This window comes from Carica papaya, chromosome 7 (genome assembly GCF_054855325.1).
Source record: "Carica papaya isolate Zhongbai chromosome 7, ASM5485532v1, whole genome shotgun sequence".
Classification (NCBI taxonomy): Eukaryota; Viridiplantae; Streptophyta; class Magnoliopsida; order Brassicales; family Caricaceae; genus Carica; species Carica papaya.
In genome coordinates, this window is record NC_142315.1 from 20,424,745 (window position 1) to 20,440,973 (window position 16,229).

Below are 16,229 nucleotides of genomic sequence, written 5' to 3' on the forward strand. Positions count from 1 at the left end.
GAGCTTTTTACTGGCATGACATTCCAACATAATTGCTATATTATGCTCCTACTTATATCATAGGTTGTAGATTTTTATATATTATGCTAATAGTCTTTATATACATATATATATATATATATATTTATATTCAAATAATAATTAATGATGTGATATCGAATTTATTTTATAATTAAACGTTACTATGTGTAATGTTTAAATTAAAAAAGCATAAATTACAATAATTATTTTAGTCATCAATAAACATATTAAATTTAATATTATTTTTACAACATATTAGCTAACAGTAATAAATTTGAACACACTTCTATATAAATTAAATAATTAAACAGAATAAGAAATAAATTCGAGTACATAGTCACATAAATTAAAAAAATTTTAATTGTAAAATTTTATTTTAGTTATTATTAAATATTTTATAAATGCAATATATCTACCATAAAATTGAATGCATAATATCTAACATAAATAAATAAAAATATTGCATAATCCATTTGAATAAGTAAGAAAATTCAATAAAATAAAAATATTAATAAAAACATACATCAACCCTCAACGTTACATATATACACACACACATTGAAGATTATATATTTTACATTAATATTACAACCATCATATTTTAAACAATAAATAAAAAAAATCGTGTATGCGATTAAAATGTCAGTTTTAATTAATTAATTAATAGGGCTTATATGCCTATTTTTACATATTATAGCAATATATTATTATTATGTTTAAAAATGTCACTTACTATTGAACAAAAATGAAAATAAATATTTTAGCATTATATTATTAAAACAAGTAGAAAACGACTATCATTTTAGTAAGATTTTATAATTGTATTGAATTAATTCATGAAAATATACATCTAATAATATGTAATAATTAAAAGAATAATCAAATAAAACAACTAATAACTATAAATAATTAAAATTATTGGGCATGGTCGCCAAAAGAGCCCCTTTCTATTTCTGTCTCTTTGTGCCTTTTCTTGTGAACTTCGTATTTCTGTGGTTGGCAATACTTCAACGAATCAACTTCATACTTGTCCGAGCGTCTCCATTTTCTATTTGAGATAACCAATACTCGTTCGTTTTACCTGACCATAACTGAGTATTTCCTCTGCGCTTCTCGTCCACCTCTTTCCCTTCTTCATCCAACTGCCAAACCATAGCCTAAGCAAGTTGAACTGAAGTTCTGGGTGGTACATCAATGGAGTTAGTCCACCAAAATTGCATCCACGTCTCTCGGTTTTATTCTCCTCATCACCAAACCAAGACTAACGCCATTCTAGAGCGAAGGAATGCGCAATCGCGAGCAATGTTTTCGTTCCAAGGCACGCGGAAAAGAAGCCGCCGCAGATTCTCGCCTCTTCGTGTTTCGAATTTGGCGTCGACGCGTCGGAGTAAAATCTCCACCAACGGTGCAATAACAAGGAGCACAACACCTACTAGAGAAATCGAGGGATCCGAGGGCGTACTAATCGGAAAGTCTAGCAGTGCAATGGAACAGCTAGATATCGAGCGTGGTGTTTGCGTGCCGTTTCGCAAGTACTCTCCGGAGACAGTATGATTGCAACTGTAATTCCGTTTGTTTCTTTTATGTTTGTTCTGTTTTGTTTAGTCTCTTTTTGCTTTGACTAGTGACTGTTGATGAATTTCCAAAGGAAGATTATTATTTTTGAAAAAAGTCTGTCCAGATTTTGTTGCTCGCCTATTTGTGCCTAGTTAGGTGAAAATTCCATAATTCATTGCTATAACTAGAACCTTTGCTCAATCTAATTGCTTCATGTACCTCTAGTTTGATATGAATTTTATATTGCTGTCTTTCGAGTTCTGATACTGCTCGTAATTGGCGACTAGGTGAGGAATAAGGTACTGGAATCTAAAGGAGCAATTCTATCGCTTGCTTTACGTGGTGTGGAAATAGTCTGGAATTTGGGCTTATATTGGTCCACCTTGATGTACGATTTCTTTGTCGGGAGGGACGAGGAGGTTGTTCCATATCGTGCAAGGCAGCTTAGAAATCTTTTATGTAATTTGGGGCCTTCTTTCATCAAAGCTGGACAGGTTTGTTGCATTTCTTTTCAGCGCAAACTTTTGTTTTGATTTACTTCTCTAAATTCTCTACCGTTGTCCAAATTTTGGCAAGAATATGATCAAGCATATATATCTATATATATATATATATATATATATATATTCCAATTAAGTTGGCCACTGCAGATGTGATATTTATTCACTTATCAAAATTACCATTTTAAACTACGTGTTTATTTAATTTATATTGTTATTTTCTGTTTTTTCTTTGCAGGTTCTTGCAAACAGACCTGATATCATTCGAGAAGATTATATGAATGAACTCTGCATACTTCAAGATGATGTTCCTCCTTTCCCCAATCAGGTAAAAACACTCTCACTCTTTTAAACCATCAGTTTTCATGCATCACTTGTTTTACTTAAAACATGAATTGTTTTATAGGTTGCTTTTAACATTATAGAGGAGGAACTCGGTCAACCCCTTGAAGCTGTCTTCAGCAAAATATCACCACAGACAATAGCAGCTGCAAGTTTGGGTCAAGTTTATCGAGCTACTCTACGAGCCTCCGGAGAAGATGTTGCGATCAAGGTTGTTTTAGTGTCACTTGGTGGCCTTTCGTGTTAGCTATTTTCTTCAGTGGCTGTTGTGGATTTGTCCCATTCACAAAATAACGATCTATGTGATGGGTCTTCTGAAAATGGATATTCACTGCTTCATTCATGTTCTTGAAGATCAAATAACACGTATCTTCTGGCATCATGCTGTTATGTTTGACAAATTTGTGCAAAGTGCATTTTGAGAGCTAAAATTTTGCATGATATAGCCACTGACTAATGTCTCTGCAGCTTTTTCATGAATATTAACAGTGTTTTAGTTTGTTTGCTCCATTATGTTGCAGCATGATTGCCCAAAAGTTCCCTCTAATGTTTTGGGGATCTTTTTCTAATTAAAAATTTGTGGACTTACAGGTGCAGAGGCCTGAGATAGAGCCTATAATTTACCGGGACCTTTTTCTATTTCGAACTCTTGCATCATTCTTAAATGGCATAAGCCTACAGAAACTGGGCTGTAATGCTGAGCTGATAGTTGATGAGTTTGGAGAAAAGCTTTTGGAGGAGCTTGATTACACCTTGGTATCTTTACAGTATAAATTTATCCCTCTCTTTAGCGTTGCTTTTATCATATCTGGATCTTGTCAACCAAACAACTAAAGTAGATCAACTGCAATAGTGCATGTAACACTCAGTTGAGTTATGTATTTGACTATTCTGCTTTTACTAATTTAGGAAGCTCTTAATATTGAAGACTTCATAGAGAATTTCAAAGATGATCCAACCGTCAAGATTCCTCGGGTTTACAAAAATCTTTCTGGTTCACGTGTTTTAGTGATGGAATGGATTGATGGCATCCGTTGCACTAATCCACAGGTTTTGTTGTCAAGATTTGGCTTTTGTCAATGAATGATTGTTTCACCCGAAAGCAACATTATGAAGATCAGTATATGTAATGCCTTACTTCGATTGTGAATCAGGCCATCAAGGAAGCTGGAATTGATGTAAATGGATTCCTAACAGTTGGAGTGAGTGCTGCTCTTAGGCAATTGCTAGAATTTGGATTATTTCATGGAGATCCACATCCTGGAAATATTTTTGCTATGCGTGATGGGCGTATTGCCTATGTGGATTTTGGGAATGTAGCTGTACTTAGTCAGGTAAAGATATATTTCCAAAAGTTTATAATTGTAATTCTGGAGAAGTGCTTATGTGCATTATAATGCCATCAGTATGTGTTTCTCTTTATTTAATTAGAGTGTTCATGGTTGTTTATTAGGGTTGCATATTGATATGCTTTTTGTCTTTCAGCAAAATAAGCAGATTTTGATTGATGCTGTTGTCCATGCTGTTAATGAGGATTATGCTGAGATGGCAAATGATTTCACCAGGCTCGGTTTCTTGGCTAGTGGGACTGATGTTTCTCCAATTATTCCAGCTTTAGAAGCTATCTGGCAGAACTCTGCTGGCAAAGGACTCTCTGATTTCAATTTCCGAAGTGTAACTGGTAATCAAAATCCCTTCATTTGCGCTACTTTAAGGTTGTTTCTCTAGCATGCAGTGGTCAGACCAGAAATTTTATGAAGGCAGGTTGTGTTAAATTTCATTGTCGAAATGGAGTGCGATTGCAGGGTCAAAAAACCCTGCTGTACAGTGCATAGAGTGGTGGAAGTGCTTTAAATCTTAGTTGTACTTTTTAACTTGTATTAATTTATTTTTAGTTATTGTATGAATCAATATTTCTCTACCATATAAATATAACATATTCACTAATACACACACACACACACACACATATACATACAAAGAAAAAACGAAACATTAGATGCTAGAAATCTAAGAATGAGAAGTTAATGAAATATCTTAGTAATAGAAAATATTTAAGAATTAAATAGGTTGCCAATTACTACATTGCACTTAAATTTTAGTAAATGTTTAGTAATAGAGGAGGATTTACGTGTAATATATTATACATATTACATATTGAAGGGGTTGAGTACATAAGGTTTGCAAATGAGAGCGGGAGCCTGGGGGAGGGTCGGGGGCACAATCCCCTTTCCTGCACTCCCTAGGGTCTGCACCTGCTAGTTTGTGAGTGTGCTCACATGTTCCATGGTTTACTGGGTGTATGCACCTTTATAAAATTTGTGTTATATGTGGTGCAGGGCAATTTAATAAACTGGTGTATGACTATCCAATTCGTATCCCAGAGAGATTTTCTCTTGTTATACGTTCTCTGCTGACTCAAGAGGGTATTTGTTTTACGCTGAAGCCGGATTTTAAATTTCTTGAGGTGATGATGATTTTGCACCTTCCTTTCTTGTTCTTCATTAAATTTTTTTCTTGCTGGAGTATGTTATGGATTATAGTAAATATGAACAGTAGCAAAGAGTATGTTCATTAGGATATTCGCACACAACATAGAATTGATAGCCTGTTGATATGTGAACTGCTGATGTGAAAACAGCGTACCTTTATTTATTTCTTTGAGTTTGTTGGAGGTTTTGTTTTTCTTAGATGTGGGAGTTTGGTACTTAAGTTATGGGAAGTTACTTGCTCTTTTGGGGTAGCTTTACATCCTGTCTTGTCCTGGATATTGCCGCACTATTCTTCAATTTCTTTGTCTGATTTTTTTTTTTTCTTTTTTTCTGTCCGTTTTTTTTCTGTCTGAAATCCCAGAACCACATCCAGGTTAAGGAAATATCAAATTCTAGTTCAGTTTTCAATTCATAGTTAACTGCATAGTAGGAGCTACAACATGTTGAAGAAGAATGTCATTTTGACTGTTATTGTTGTTGGTATTCTCATTATTCTATGACTGCTGGTTATCAATACTTATGAAGATCCCAAAATCTTTAGCAGCTAAAAGTTCCTAAATGTGTATCTACTATCATTTGTGGTGTCTTATGGATCTTAAACACCTGAAAATCATTCCATTTGCGAAGGTATATCAAAGAAGGAAGAAAGAATTCGTGTTCAGAATTAATTACTGTTAGTTTCAAGTGTTCGTTATGTGATTTTATGGGTGTTTTATCTGTCTGAGCAGTTTGTATGAGAATAAATTATGTCAAATTTCAAGTAGTTGTTAAAGTTGACTGAGTCTAGAAAAGTCTAGGAAGATAAGATTAGGCAATTATAGGAGTTACTATATTTGGCAAGAACTGAAACTTCTTCTATTATACATTCCTATATCTAATATGTGAATGTTATGGAAGAAAATTGTTAAGGGTACTGACTATTTATTTGCTCCGGAAATCAAGGATTCTCTCTCAAGAAGTCCTAATTTATGTCCAAAATGAGTAGAGACATGAAAACTTAAATAACTCTCAAAAACTTCTACAGCTATATAAGCCAACCCATTACTAGATTTATTAGCAGTGGACCTACCAATTTGATATCAAAGCCAAAAGTTATAGGGGATTTACATTCTCTGTCATTCCTCAAACTATACCAAGAAGATTGAGATCTGGACCGCATTTAGTTTGATTTATTGGCGGAATGTTTACATGAAGTCTCTAGAGAATCACTGGCTGGTCATACTGCCCCATGTAATTAGAGTTAAGGAATTGTTCATCTCAACAGCAGAGAGTGTCACAATGGCGGTCATGTTGCTGAACATGGGGGATCCTTTATCTCTCAACGCACAAAGCTAGATTTCCAATTTGGTGGTTCATCTTTGTGGATAGAATTCTGCTAGCACTTCTTTCATTTCCAATAGTCCCAAGAAGAGGAGAAAGTCACCCGACATCATTTCATTTTGAAGGAGAAACACAATTGTGGCTTTTCAAACTAGAGCATGATCGACCCGACATCACATAGGAAGAATTTGAGCAGCATTCTCAACTTCATTTCAGCCCTCAAATTCAGAGTAGCAAACTGGGCGAATTGAGAAAATTAAGACAACCTATCACCACGCCTAGAGGTGTTCAAAGTTTGGGTCAGATTGAAACCCATACTGAATGGAACGATTTGGACTGGACTGGATGGAATAATGTTTGAGCAGGTCCTTAATTCAGACATCAACAGACCGGAAAAATTGGTCGTTTTGGTTCGATCCTAGTTTGAACCAAAATGGACGGGTTTGAACCATAAATGCAAAAGTAAATACTAGAAATAATTTTTGTTTTTAATTTTTTATTAGTTCTTATAAATTTTTAATTAGCAAACTAAAAGAAATTCCAATCTATTTTGGTTTAGTCTCAATTGAAAAACACTATGATTTTTTTTTTTGGACCCTTAACCCTTAATTGATACTTAGTTTGTTTTGGTATGTTCCAGTTTCTAAACGATGAACACCCTTAATTGTGTCAGAATACGAAAGACAATTTGAACTTCTACTCGTACAAATTAGTGTGCTAACTTTAGAACCTTATTAAGTGGTTTGAAGGAGAATATTGCGATTGAGGTTGAATTGCAGAACTCGCAAGACTTAACCACCACAATGAGCTTTGGACGTTGTTATGGATTGTTTTTGTACAAACTCACTTTGGAATTAAGTCTTTCTCGGTGCCTTCCTCTTCCCAAAAACCTGGTAGTGAAAAGATTCTCGCTGGCCGAACTCGAGCACCATCAACACAAGGTCTTTGTTTTAACTACTGCAAAAATTTACATTGGTTCACTATAGATTGTTTTGGTTGAAATTGTCTGCCTATTGTACTTGAAATGAGCTGGCTCAAGATGATTTGGATCAAACCAGTGAAAATGTTTTAGATGGATTAGAGATTTCACTCTACAGAATTTTTGTGTTCCACTCTCAAATGATGAAAATTCGTGGATTTTTGGACGGCTACCTGATAGTGGTCCTCGTTGATTTTAGCAGTTCCCACAATCTATTGGGTCTCAACTTAACCACAAAATTCAATTTTTCTGTCAAAGAGGTGTGTGTTAAGCTTCTTGGTTGCTAATGGAGAAAGTGTTTGTAATGTTGGTGTTCGTAAGCATTATCCTTACAATTGGCTAACACCTCCTGCTTGTTGGATTTCTTTTAACTTGCTGGATTTCGCGTATTGTTTGTTATTAATTGGCTGCAAAACTTGGGATCAATTACTTAGGATTTTTAAGTAATAAAGATGATTTTTGTTCACAATTAACAAATTGTGAGTTTGCAAGGCCTATTTGATGGAATTTGAAAGGTTATTTAAAGAGCCACGTGGTCTACCTCTAACTAAGCTTGTAATCACCATATCATGCTATTATCTGATACTCCACCATTAGCTGTATGCCAATATCTTTATCCTCATTTCAAAAGGATGAAATTGAGCAGCAATGTACATCAATGCTGCAATAAGGTCTGATTTGACCAAGCCAATCACCTTTTCATCTCCAGTTCTCTCAGTGTTTTTAGTAGATTGAGCTTGGTGGTTTTGCATTGATTATCAAACTCTGGACCCAAGGATAATTTTCCTTTTCCAATTATCGAGAACTACTGAAAAAATTACATTGAGTCTTCTTTTCACTAAATCTGATCTCCATCTAGGTACCATCAAATTCTTATGGTTTACCAAGATATAAAGAAAAGTCACTTTGAGTTCTTAGTAATACCCTTCGGACTAACTAATACTCCTTTTACTTTAAAATCATTAATGAGTTATAGTTTTTAAAAGTACTTGCGGAAGTTTGTTTTGTTGTTCTTCAATTATATTCTTATATATAGTTAGTCTTAGATATTTTTGAATTGATTATCGAACTTTAACTCTAAAGCAGTCAAGAAGAATTTTCCTATTCCAGTTATTGATGAACTATTGAAGGAATTACATGGAGCCTTCTTTTCACTAAATCTGATTCCATTAAAAAAAAAAAAACGCTTTCTGTTGTTTTTCGTGTCCATCCTCACCCACGACGCACTGACCACCGTCTCTCACACACCAGCACCAGTTCATAGTCACAGCGGCTCACCATGGAATGATCATCCTGCTCTACAGCTGGCCGCCGCCTCACTTACAGCTGCACTCCACTTCTCACGTACGGCACCATTAGGTTCTCTCACAAGCTCTTTTTGTCTCTCTTGTTGATCCCGGACTTCATTTGCTGTCCTCTGATTAGCTGGCAGTTGAAAGGGAAGAGTCAATGTGACTCAAGGAGATTCCATCTAGAGAGAGAGAGAGAGTCTTACTGTAAGAGAGAGAAAGAATAATGATGGAGCATGGCGTTTCGCAGTGTGGCAGTGGGAGAAGGAAGGCGGTGCAACTGTGGGAAACTCAGGTCAGCAAGCTGCGGCTGGCCAAAAGAACAGAAAGAATGGAGCAGAATGGGCGGAAGTTTCTCATCATTGATAATAAGTCTTTCGATCTGGTACGAGGAGGAAGAAAAATGGAAGGCTTAAGAATAAGTGAAAATGGAAGAGGATTTCATGTATCAAGCTCCCTAGATGAGGAAGAGGTGGCATGGTTGCTGGACGCACTTGAAGATTTTTATTGGTGAAAAGGGGAAAAGACGTGGGAAAAACACACAGCGGGCCGAGACCATAAGCTCTGGATTTCACTTGGCTGAAACAGGAGGAGCTACTTGGTGATAACGGAGGAGAGAGGAAGGGAGGTGAAGCGAATATTTATCCTGGAAGGGGCGGAAGCGGGTGGGTGGTGGCAGATAATGAAGTTGTCTTTTGAGGTTGCTGGCCGACTGATTGTAAATCCAGATAGGAAACGGGTGTACGTAGCAGCGGAAGGAGCGAATGCAAGAGTGGAAAGTGAGGGAATCAAGCCCAAGAAGGAATCTTTTCAATGCCCTCATTGTGTGGTGCCTATCTTTTTCATGGTGAAAGTGTAGTGGGAAGAAAAATAGAAAGGACAACATAGAATTCGTGCATGAAAAAATAGATTAAACAGAATCCTGGTAGGAGTCATTGATAACTGCCCCCAATTCCGATGTAGGTCAGAAAGAGTCATATCCATGAGTTTACCATGTGCCTTTACCCAAAGAGATGCTTGAAAATAGCATCTGATCCCAGAATTCATGATGAGAAAAAACACCTAATATTAAAAATTCTTAATTTTCTCTCCTACCAGATTGTCGACAATCCTACAAACATAGCCCTTTCTGCAGCGGTTTTGCCTCCTTTTTTTACTCCCTCCCCCTTAAAATGAGAATGAATAGAGCACTCTGCCGAGTGTGTTGCATCTGAATGGATCCCAAAAAGGCCAAATAGCCTTATCCACAAACTCCATATTAGATCACATTGCACAAAAAGGTGACTGTGTTTCCCACTCAAACATGAGGAGAGAGCTCGATTTGGTTGACGCTTTTCTGGTGGAGTATCGAACCTGTTAAGAGGAGTTGCCCATACCAACACTTTAGTCTTAGAAGCAAACTTACTCTTCTGGAACACATTAACATAAGGAATCTTGGCTCCCGGGGCTAAACACCTAAAAATCATTCCATTTGCCGGGGCTTATCAAAGAGGAAGAAGGAATTTGTTGTTCAGAATTAATTGTAGTTCTAGGTCTTGGGTGTTTATGGGTGTTTTATATTTGTACATGTGGGTTAGTATAGTATGTATGTGAACATTATAGAAGAAAATTGTTAAAAGTGTTAGTACTTATTTATTCGAGAGATCATAGGGTTCTCTCTTAGTGAGCCTTAATTTACGTGCAAAATAGGTAAAGATAGGAAAAACTTAAAAACACTTAACAGAAATTGTTTCTATGTAAACCGAATAACTATATCTTTTAGTGGGGAACATACCATGATGCTATACTTCTATTAGTAGCACTTCCTGTTGATGGAGCTACTTCACCTTTTTCTCCTGCTTGAAGTGATCCTGATTAACAGGGAATTCAAGAACTAGTCTTGTCAAAGCAATTGTTATTCTGTATGCTGCATCTTCATCTGTAATTGAAGTGGAAAGAAACATAAACAATTGTGACTGCCTGATAGTTTTCAAGTATATGTCTTATAGTGTGATTACGTGGAACATCTTTGGAAGAGTAACCTTCTGTATAAGTTCATAAGCTATCTTAAGTACCCTTATGAAGTCTTGGGATGCCTACTCTGAAAGCAAGTAGCAATTTCCTTTACTGGATATTGTTGGAAAGGAAAATTTCACCAAATATCTCCATGACTGAGGACAATATCTAGGAGATACTATAGAAGAAACCAATTGATAAGTAATTGATATGAATATCAAGAAGCAATTCGCACTTGTTTTTTATTATTTCTTAATAGCTGAAATGATGGTTCTTACAATTTTTCTGTTTTTCCATTTACTGTTAAGTAGGTTGCCTATCCATATGTTGCAAAACGTCTCCTAACAGACCCAAATCCTGCCCTTCGTGAACGTCTTATACAGGTTTGTCTACTGGCATTTTCATTCTGAAAGCATGTGTTTTCAAGTGTTTTGCTACACATCGACTTTTGTGTTTCTGAATTGAGACTCAGGACTTTCTTTCTTTATATGGTAGTTTTTTTTTGGGTTTTTTTTCTCTTATTTAGAGAAATTGTCACTTCTTGCTGGTGTGTAATATTTTAGTAGCATCTTCAAGATTTGATTTTGGTAAGTAAAAGATACCAAGGAGAACTGTTGCTGAACATCTGCAACTGAATCTGGTTATTAGGTTGAACTCAATTCAGTTAATATTTTCCCAGCTGTTGTATCAAGGCAGAAAGTAATTCGTGCATTTGCAACTTTATGGTTTTCTGTTTGTCTCTCACTTTATTGCTCAATAAATTAATCGGTGAAATTGTTATTTTCTAAATTATAAATTAACTGGTGATTGTCTTCATTTTGTTTAAGGTTTTATTTAAAGATGGTGTCTTCCAGTGGAAACGGCTCGAAAACCTAATTGTCCTTGCAAAGGAAAATGTGGCCAAGATGAGCAGTAACCCAGCGTTCCGAGTCAAGAACATGTGTGTACATGCTCCACCTGCTTGTTCTGTGTATTCTTTGGCTTCAGGGCTGTTGAGAAACTATGGTTAATTTCATATTTTTGTCTTAGCAGAGAACATTCAAGGAGCTGGCAAGTGCAAAAAAAGCTAGACCTTACAGACACCATTAAAGATGGGGCTCGTCTTTTCCTATTTGATGAAGGAATCCGTAGACAGCTTATTCTTGCTCTGACTGAAGACTCCAAGCTTCATGTACAAGAGGTTTGTAAATGTGTTAGCATTATCCTCTTGCCAACTTCAATAGCATATGCACGAGACTTGATAAACCACTGATGTAATTTGCAGCTTGTGGATGTATATAGACTGGTTGAAGATGAGATAGATATTCCCTCAGTTGCAAGGGAAGTTGTACAAGGTAAATATTTGTTGTATCTCATCTTCACCTGTTGCATACTTATTATTTGTTTTCTGAGAAGGCCAACTAAATCTTAAAACCCTGAATAATTATCCGATAACTTGCAGATCTTCCCAACGTTGTTCGAGATCTCATGCTTTCCTGGAGTAACTCTGTCCTATCAGATAGATGATTCGAGTTTGGAGAAGCAGTATGATAATGCAAATATCTATAATCCACCTGAGAAGTATTGTAAAACACACTTAGGATGGTATTCTTGGCCTGATTTCTTCCTACAGGAGATTGTTTATTAAGTAGCAAACACAAAGAAAATGAATTAAAATTGAAAAACATCCTGAAAACTGTATAGAAAATTATTCCTCCGCCCTTTTACCCCTATAGATGTACAGGAAGTTATTTATACAGGGAAAATACTGAAAAAATTGTTGCAGAATGGAAAAATTATATTAGTCGTAACTTATTCTATGTTCAGTTCAATTTAAGTAATTTTTATCATTTCTCTGTTTTAAAGTAGAAATACAAATCCACCATTATGCATACATAAAATATATAACTAATGTTAAAAATCTATAAATAGAAACATACATAGCATGAGTATTTTTCTACCATCAGAAAAAAAAAAAAAAACCTGACTGTTATTGTTAGTCAAGCTTACAACAGTACTGGTATGAATTGCATTCTTTTATTGACGGAAAATATGTACCCTCAGTCTTTTTAGTTAAATGAAGTCAAGGTGGTATCAGAAATGGTAGCATATAATAAGTTCTTTATTCAAATAGAGAAATTAAAAAAATCAGTACTGCTCAAAGGATGATCAAGGACCATGTTGGTTAAGAAGCTTGTGGATGTGGAAAAAGGCGAACGATCATGTTAATTAGGGTTTTGTTGATTATATGTTTTTAAGACTTGACTTTAGGGTGAAACAGAGGAAGTAGATGAAGGGGTGTATATCTACAACTTCGTTTGCAATAATGATCAATGGGGGACCCTCCACATTTTTTCAAGCTTCCCAAGGTGACATGATATCCGAAAGGCTCGAAATCTATCCAGAAGGTGAAACTCGTAAAGACCAGGGTACACGCAGACATGAAACCCAGTCGCAAGAAGCTGGCCGTGTCGTGCGTGTGTATTCGGCCAGCATACTGCGCGTTGCTTCATCCTTTGAGATGGCTCAAAACCCGGAAGAGGCCGCAGCCAAGAAAGCATGCCCAAACCTGAGAAAAGAGATATAGCCCGCCTAGACAAGAAGACCCCAGTCCAAAGGAGCTCGGACGGCATGAGATGGCTCCTTAATGCCATCAAGAAGGGCTGGCCCAATCGGCCTCCAACTAGACCAGTCCAACACGATGATGAAGAAGGCGAGACGTGGACGAAGGCATGCAGGATTTCCTTCCTGCACAAGTGAGACGTGAGCGCGAAGGAACAACAACCCGCAAGGACTCTTCTTCAAATTCTCCATATGTTGTTTTTTTTTTTTTTTTGTGATTAATTCTTCAAAGAATTATGCTGCAAATTAAAAAACAAATTATAGCACATGGAAAAGGAGGAATTTATCTACTAAAATTATATTAATAATATTTTAAATTTAATTTTATGTTTTATTCTTAGAATTAAATATTCATCATTTTAATATTAGGATTAGAATAAGTTATTATTTTAATAATATTTTAAGTGTATTTTAATATTAGGATTAGGATAAATTATTATCTAATTAGAATTTAGATTATTTTTCAAGTATTTGTATTCTACACAAACTGTTTATGTAAAAATTTATTAAAAAACTTCATCATAGACTATAAATCACATATATAAGAATTAACTAAATAAAAAATTTTGCTTTAAATTAGCTGTGCTAATTTTCAAGTTCTTCAGACATCTTCAAGTTAAAGAGCTTCAAACTGCTTCGATGAGCGAGAAAACGGAATAAACTTATCGAATAAGCCGTGACATCTTTCTTTATTTTTTTTTAAAAATTTTTTCAGTCATCTATATGAGTCTTCAATATGTTGATTGTGATTTCAGTAGATATGATTTAATTTAGGTAGTTAAATTTTGAATTGCGAAATATAGTGGGTTTATGATCGAAGTGTTTTCAATATGTGGAGTAATCGTTCTCCACTCAACGTCATTTGGTATCAAAGTTTAGACACCTTATTAAGCCTACTATATTATCTTACTTTGGATTGTGTTTTGCATAATTAGCAATAAAAACATCTCGTTGCTAATCCGTATTGCTTGTGAATTTTCATCTCACTTGATCTTATCTTATTCGTTCTTTCAAGTGGTAGTTTATTTGGGATGTTAAGAAAAAAAAAAAACAAAATCATACAAAATCCACCGTGTGTGTGTGCTCCTGCTGTATGTTGCATGTGTGTGCAGTCTGCTTCATGCGCGCGCTTCTCCTGCATGTGTGTGGCAGGCTGTTTCACACATGTGCATTGCTTGACATGCAGGAAAACTCGCCCACATGCCTATAGGCTTTCTTTATGCGAGTGACAGCCCCGCAGTTGTGTGACCTTCTTCTCGCATATGTGGCTGCTCGCTAGTGTGTCTATGAGCACGTTCATAAGCGTGATACGTTCTTCTACCTTATTTCCAAGGCCGATGGCCCACTTTGGTCTCTCTCTCGGGCTTCCCATTCTTGGGCTAACATATTGAACACATGTTGGAATTTCTTGGCTCGACTTTTTGTGATTGGTCCGCAAGGCACTTGAATTTTTTTTTCCAACTCTTTGAGTCTGTCTTGGATATCTTTAGTTTCCGTGTTTGGTTCTTGAGACTGAGTTTCTTGCTGGTGTTGCTTAAACTCACATTATCCTCCCATTTTCAAAAAGATTTGTCCTCAAATTTTCATCTACTTAAAAAAGAGAAAGATAAAAAACGTTAAATATAATAGACACACCATACTCACCTAGTAAGTCGATTTTGTAGGCGTTATTGTTGACCTGTTCCAAGACTTAAAATAGTCCGTACCACCTAGGATCCAATTTTGACTTTTGTAGTTTAGATAATCTTTCTTTCCACATGTGAACCCAAACCCACTGTCCTGGTTGGAATACAACTCGTTTTTTCCTTTGTTGGCATGTCGGACATAAGACTCATTTTGCTTGTGGATATGTTGTCGTGCCTTTTCGTGTATGGTCTTAATAAGTTCCGGCCTCTGTTGCCCATCTGTATTGCTAATTTCCTACAATAGTATTTGTTAGATCAAACAGAGTTAAAGGATTAAGACCATAAACAATTTTAAAAAGTGAATAGTTTATGGATGTATGAATGTTATAATTGTAGGCAAATTCAATCATAAGTAAACAATCTTCCCAAGTCTTCAAGTTTCGACCAATCATGGCTCTTAATAGGGAAGTTAAGGTTCTATTGACCATTTGTCTGAGGTGACGTGCGGTGAAAAATAATAGTTTATTTCCTACTTTTTCTCACTAGACTCTCTAAAAGTGATTAAAGAACTTGACATCCCTATCACTTACGATAGTTGTAAAAATGTCATAGAGTCTCACAACATCCTTAAAGAGCAAATTGGTAATATTTGTTGCGTCATCAGTTTTATGGCATGTAACGAAATGTATCATCTTGTTAAATCGATCTACTATAATAAATATGTTGTCATTACCTCTCCTAGTCCTTGACAGCCCTAACATAAAATTTATGGAAATATCTATCCAAGATGTCATAGATACAGATAACGATGTATACAGTCAATGGGGTAAAACTCTAGATTTTACCTGTTTACATGCGATGCATGGACTGCATATACGTTCAACATCCATTTTTATGTTGGACCAATAAAAGTGTTGATATAAAATGTCTAGAGTCTTGGTTACCTCAAAATGACTCATGAGTCCTCTACTATGCATTTTGTGTACTAGCAATTCCCTAATTGAACAGTTAGGTATACATAACTTACTATCTGTAAGAAGGAACTCTTTGTATTTATAATATTTTTAGAATGCATAGTGCTTACATGCATGATAAACAGTAGAGAAATCCTTGTTAGTGGTATACATTTTCTTGAAATGTTCAAATTATAGGAATTTAGAACTTAGAGTAGTAATTAAAACATACCTCCGGGATAATGCATCGGCCACAACATTATCCGTATCCTGTTTATACTTTGATAACATAGGGGAAAGACTCGATAAATTTTACCCACTTATCGTGCCGACGGTTGAGTTTATCTTTATCATTTCGGATATTCACTTGTGCATGCCTTGAACTTTTAGATCTTGTTAGGAATTTTTCTTGTAAATTACTTCTAACTTGCAAGATTCGGTTCAAGGAGATCCCATTTTCAACATTCAACTTGGCAGGTAAAATTTAAACTTGTGAGTGGTAAAATATGAATGATAGTAAATCAAGAAAATGAGTCTTGGAACTGAAACACTAGC

General features: G+C 35.6%; 1 protein-coding gene across 2 annotated transcripts; it reads left to right on the forward strand.

Annotated features, from left to right (window-relative positions):
• Positions 1-1,018: 1,018 nt before the first annotated feature.
• Positions 1,019-12,285, forward strand: ACDO1 (Protein kinase superfamily protein). Of its 2 annotated transcripts, none has more exons than XM_022043253.2 (14): positions 1,019-1,569; positions 1,866-2,072; positions 2,317-2,406; positions 2,485-2,631; positions 3,012-3,176; positions 3,330-3,470; positions 3,575-3,754; positions 3,906-4,101; positions 4,760-4,887; positions 10,807-10,878; positions 11,323-11,435; positions 11,528-11,675; positions 11,760-11,829; positions 11,937-12,285. In XM_022043253.2, the coding sequence occupies exons 1-14, from the start codon at positions 1,216-1,218 to the stop codon at positions 11,999-12,001; spliced, it is 2,076 nt and encodes a 691-aa protein (XP_021898945.2). In that variant the 5' UTR covers positions 1,019-1,215; the 3' UTR covers positions 12,002-12,285. The 2 variants fall into 2 exon arrangements, with proteins under 2 accessions (XP_021898945.2, XP_021898951.2); XM_022043259.2 differs by having other exon boundaries at positions 1,446-1,583.
• Positions 12,286-16,229: the final 3,944 nt, after the last annotated feature.

Excerpts from the sequence above, each read along its gene's own strand:
- ACDO1 (XM_022043253.2), top strand. The coding sequence starts at position 1,216 with ATGGAGTTAGTCCACCAAAATTGCATCCACGTCTCTCGGTTTTATTCT. Across the intron at positions 2,073-2,316 it reads CTTTCATCAAAGCTGGACAG|GTTCTTGCAAACAGACCTGA; the intron begins GTTTGTTGCATT and ends TTTTCTTTGCAG. Across the intron at positions 2,407-2,484 it reads TTCCTCCTTTCCCCAATCAG|GTTGCTTTTAACATTATAGA; the intron begins GTAAAAACACTC and ends ATTGTTTTATAG.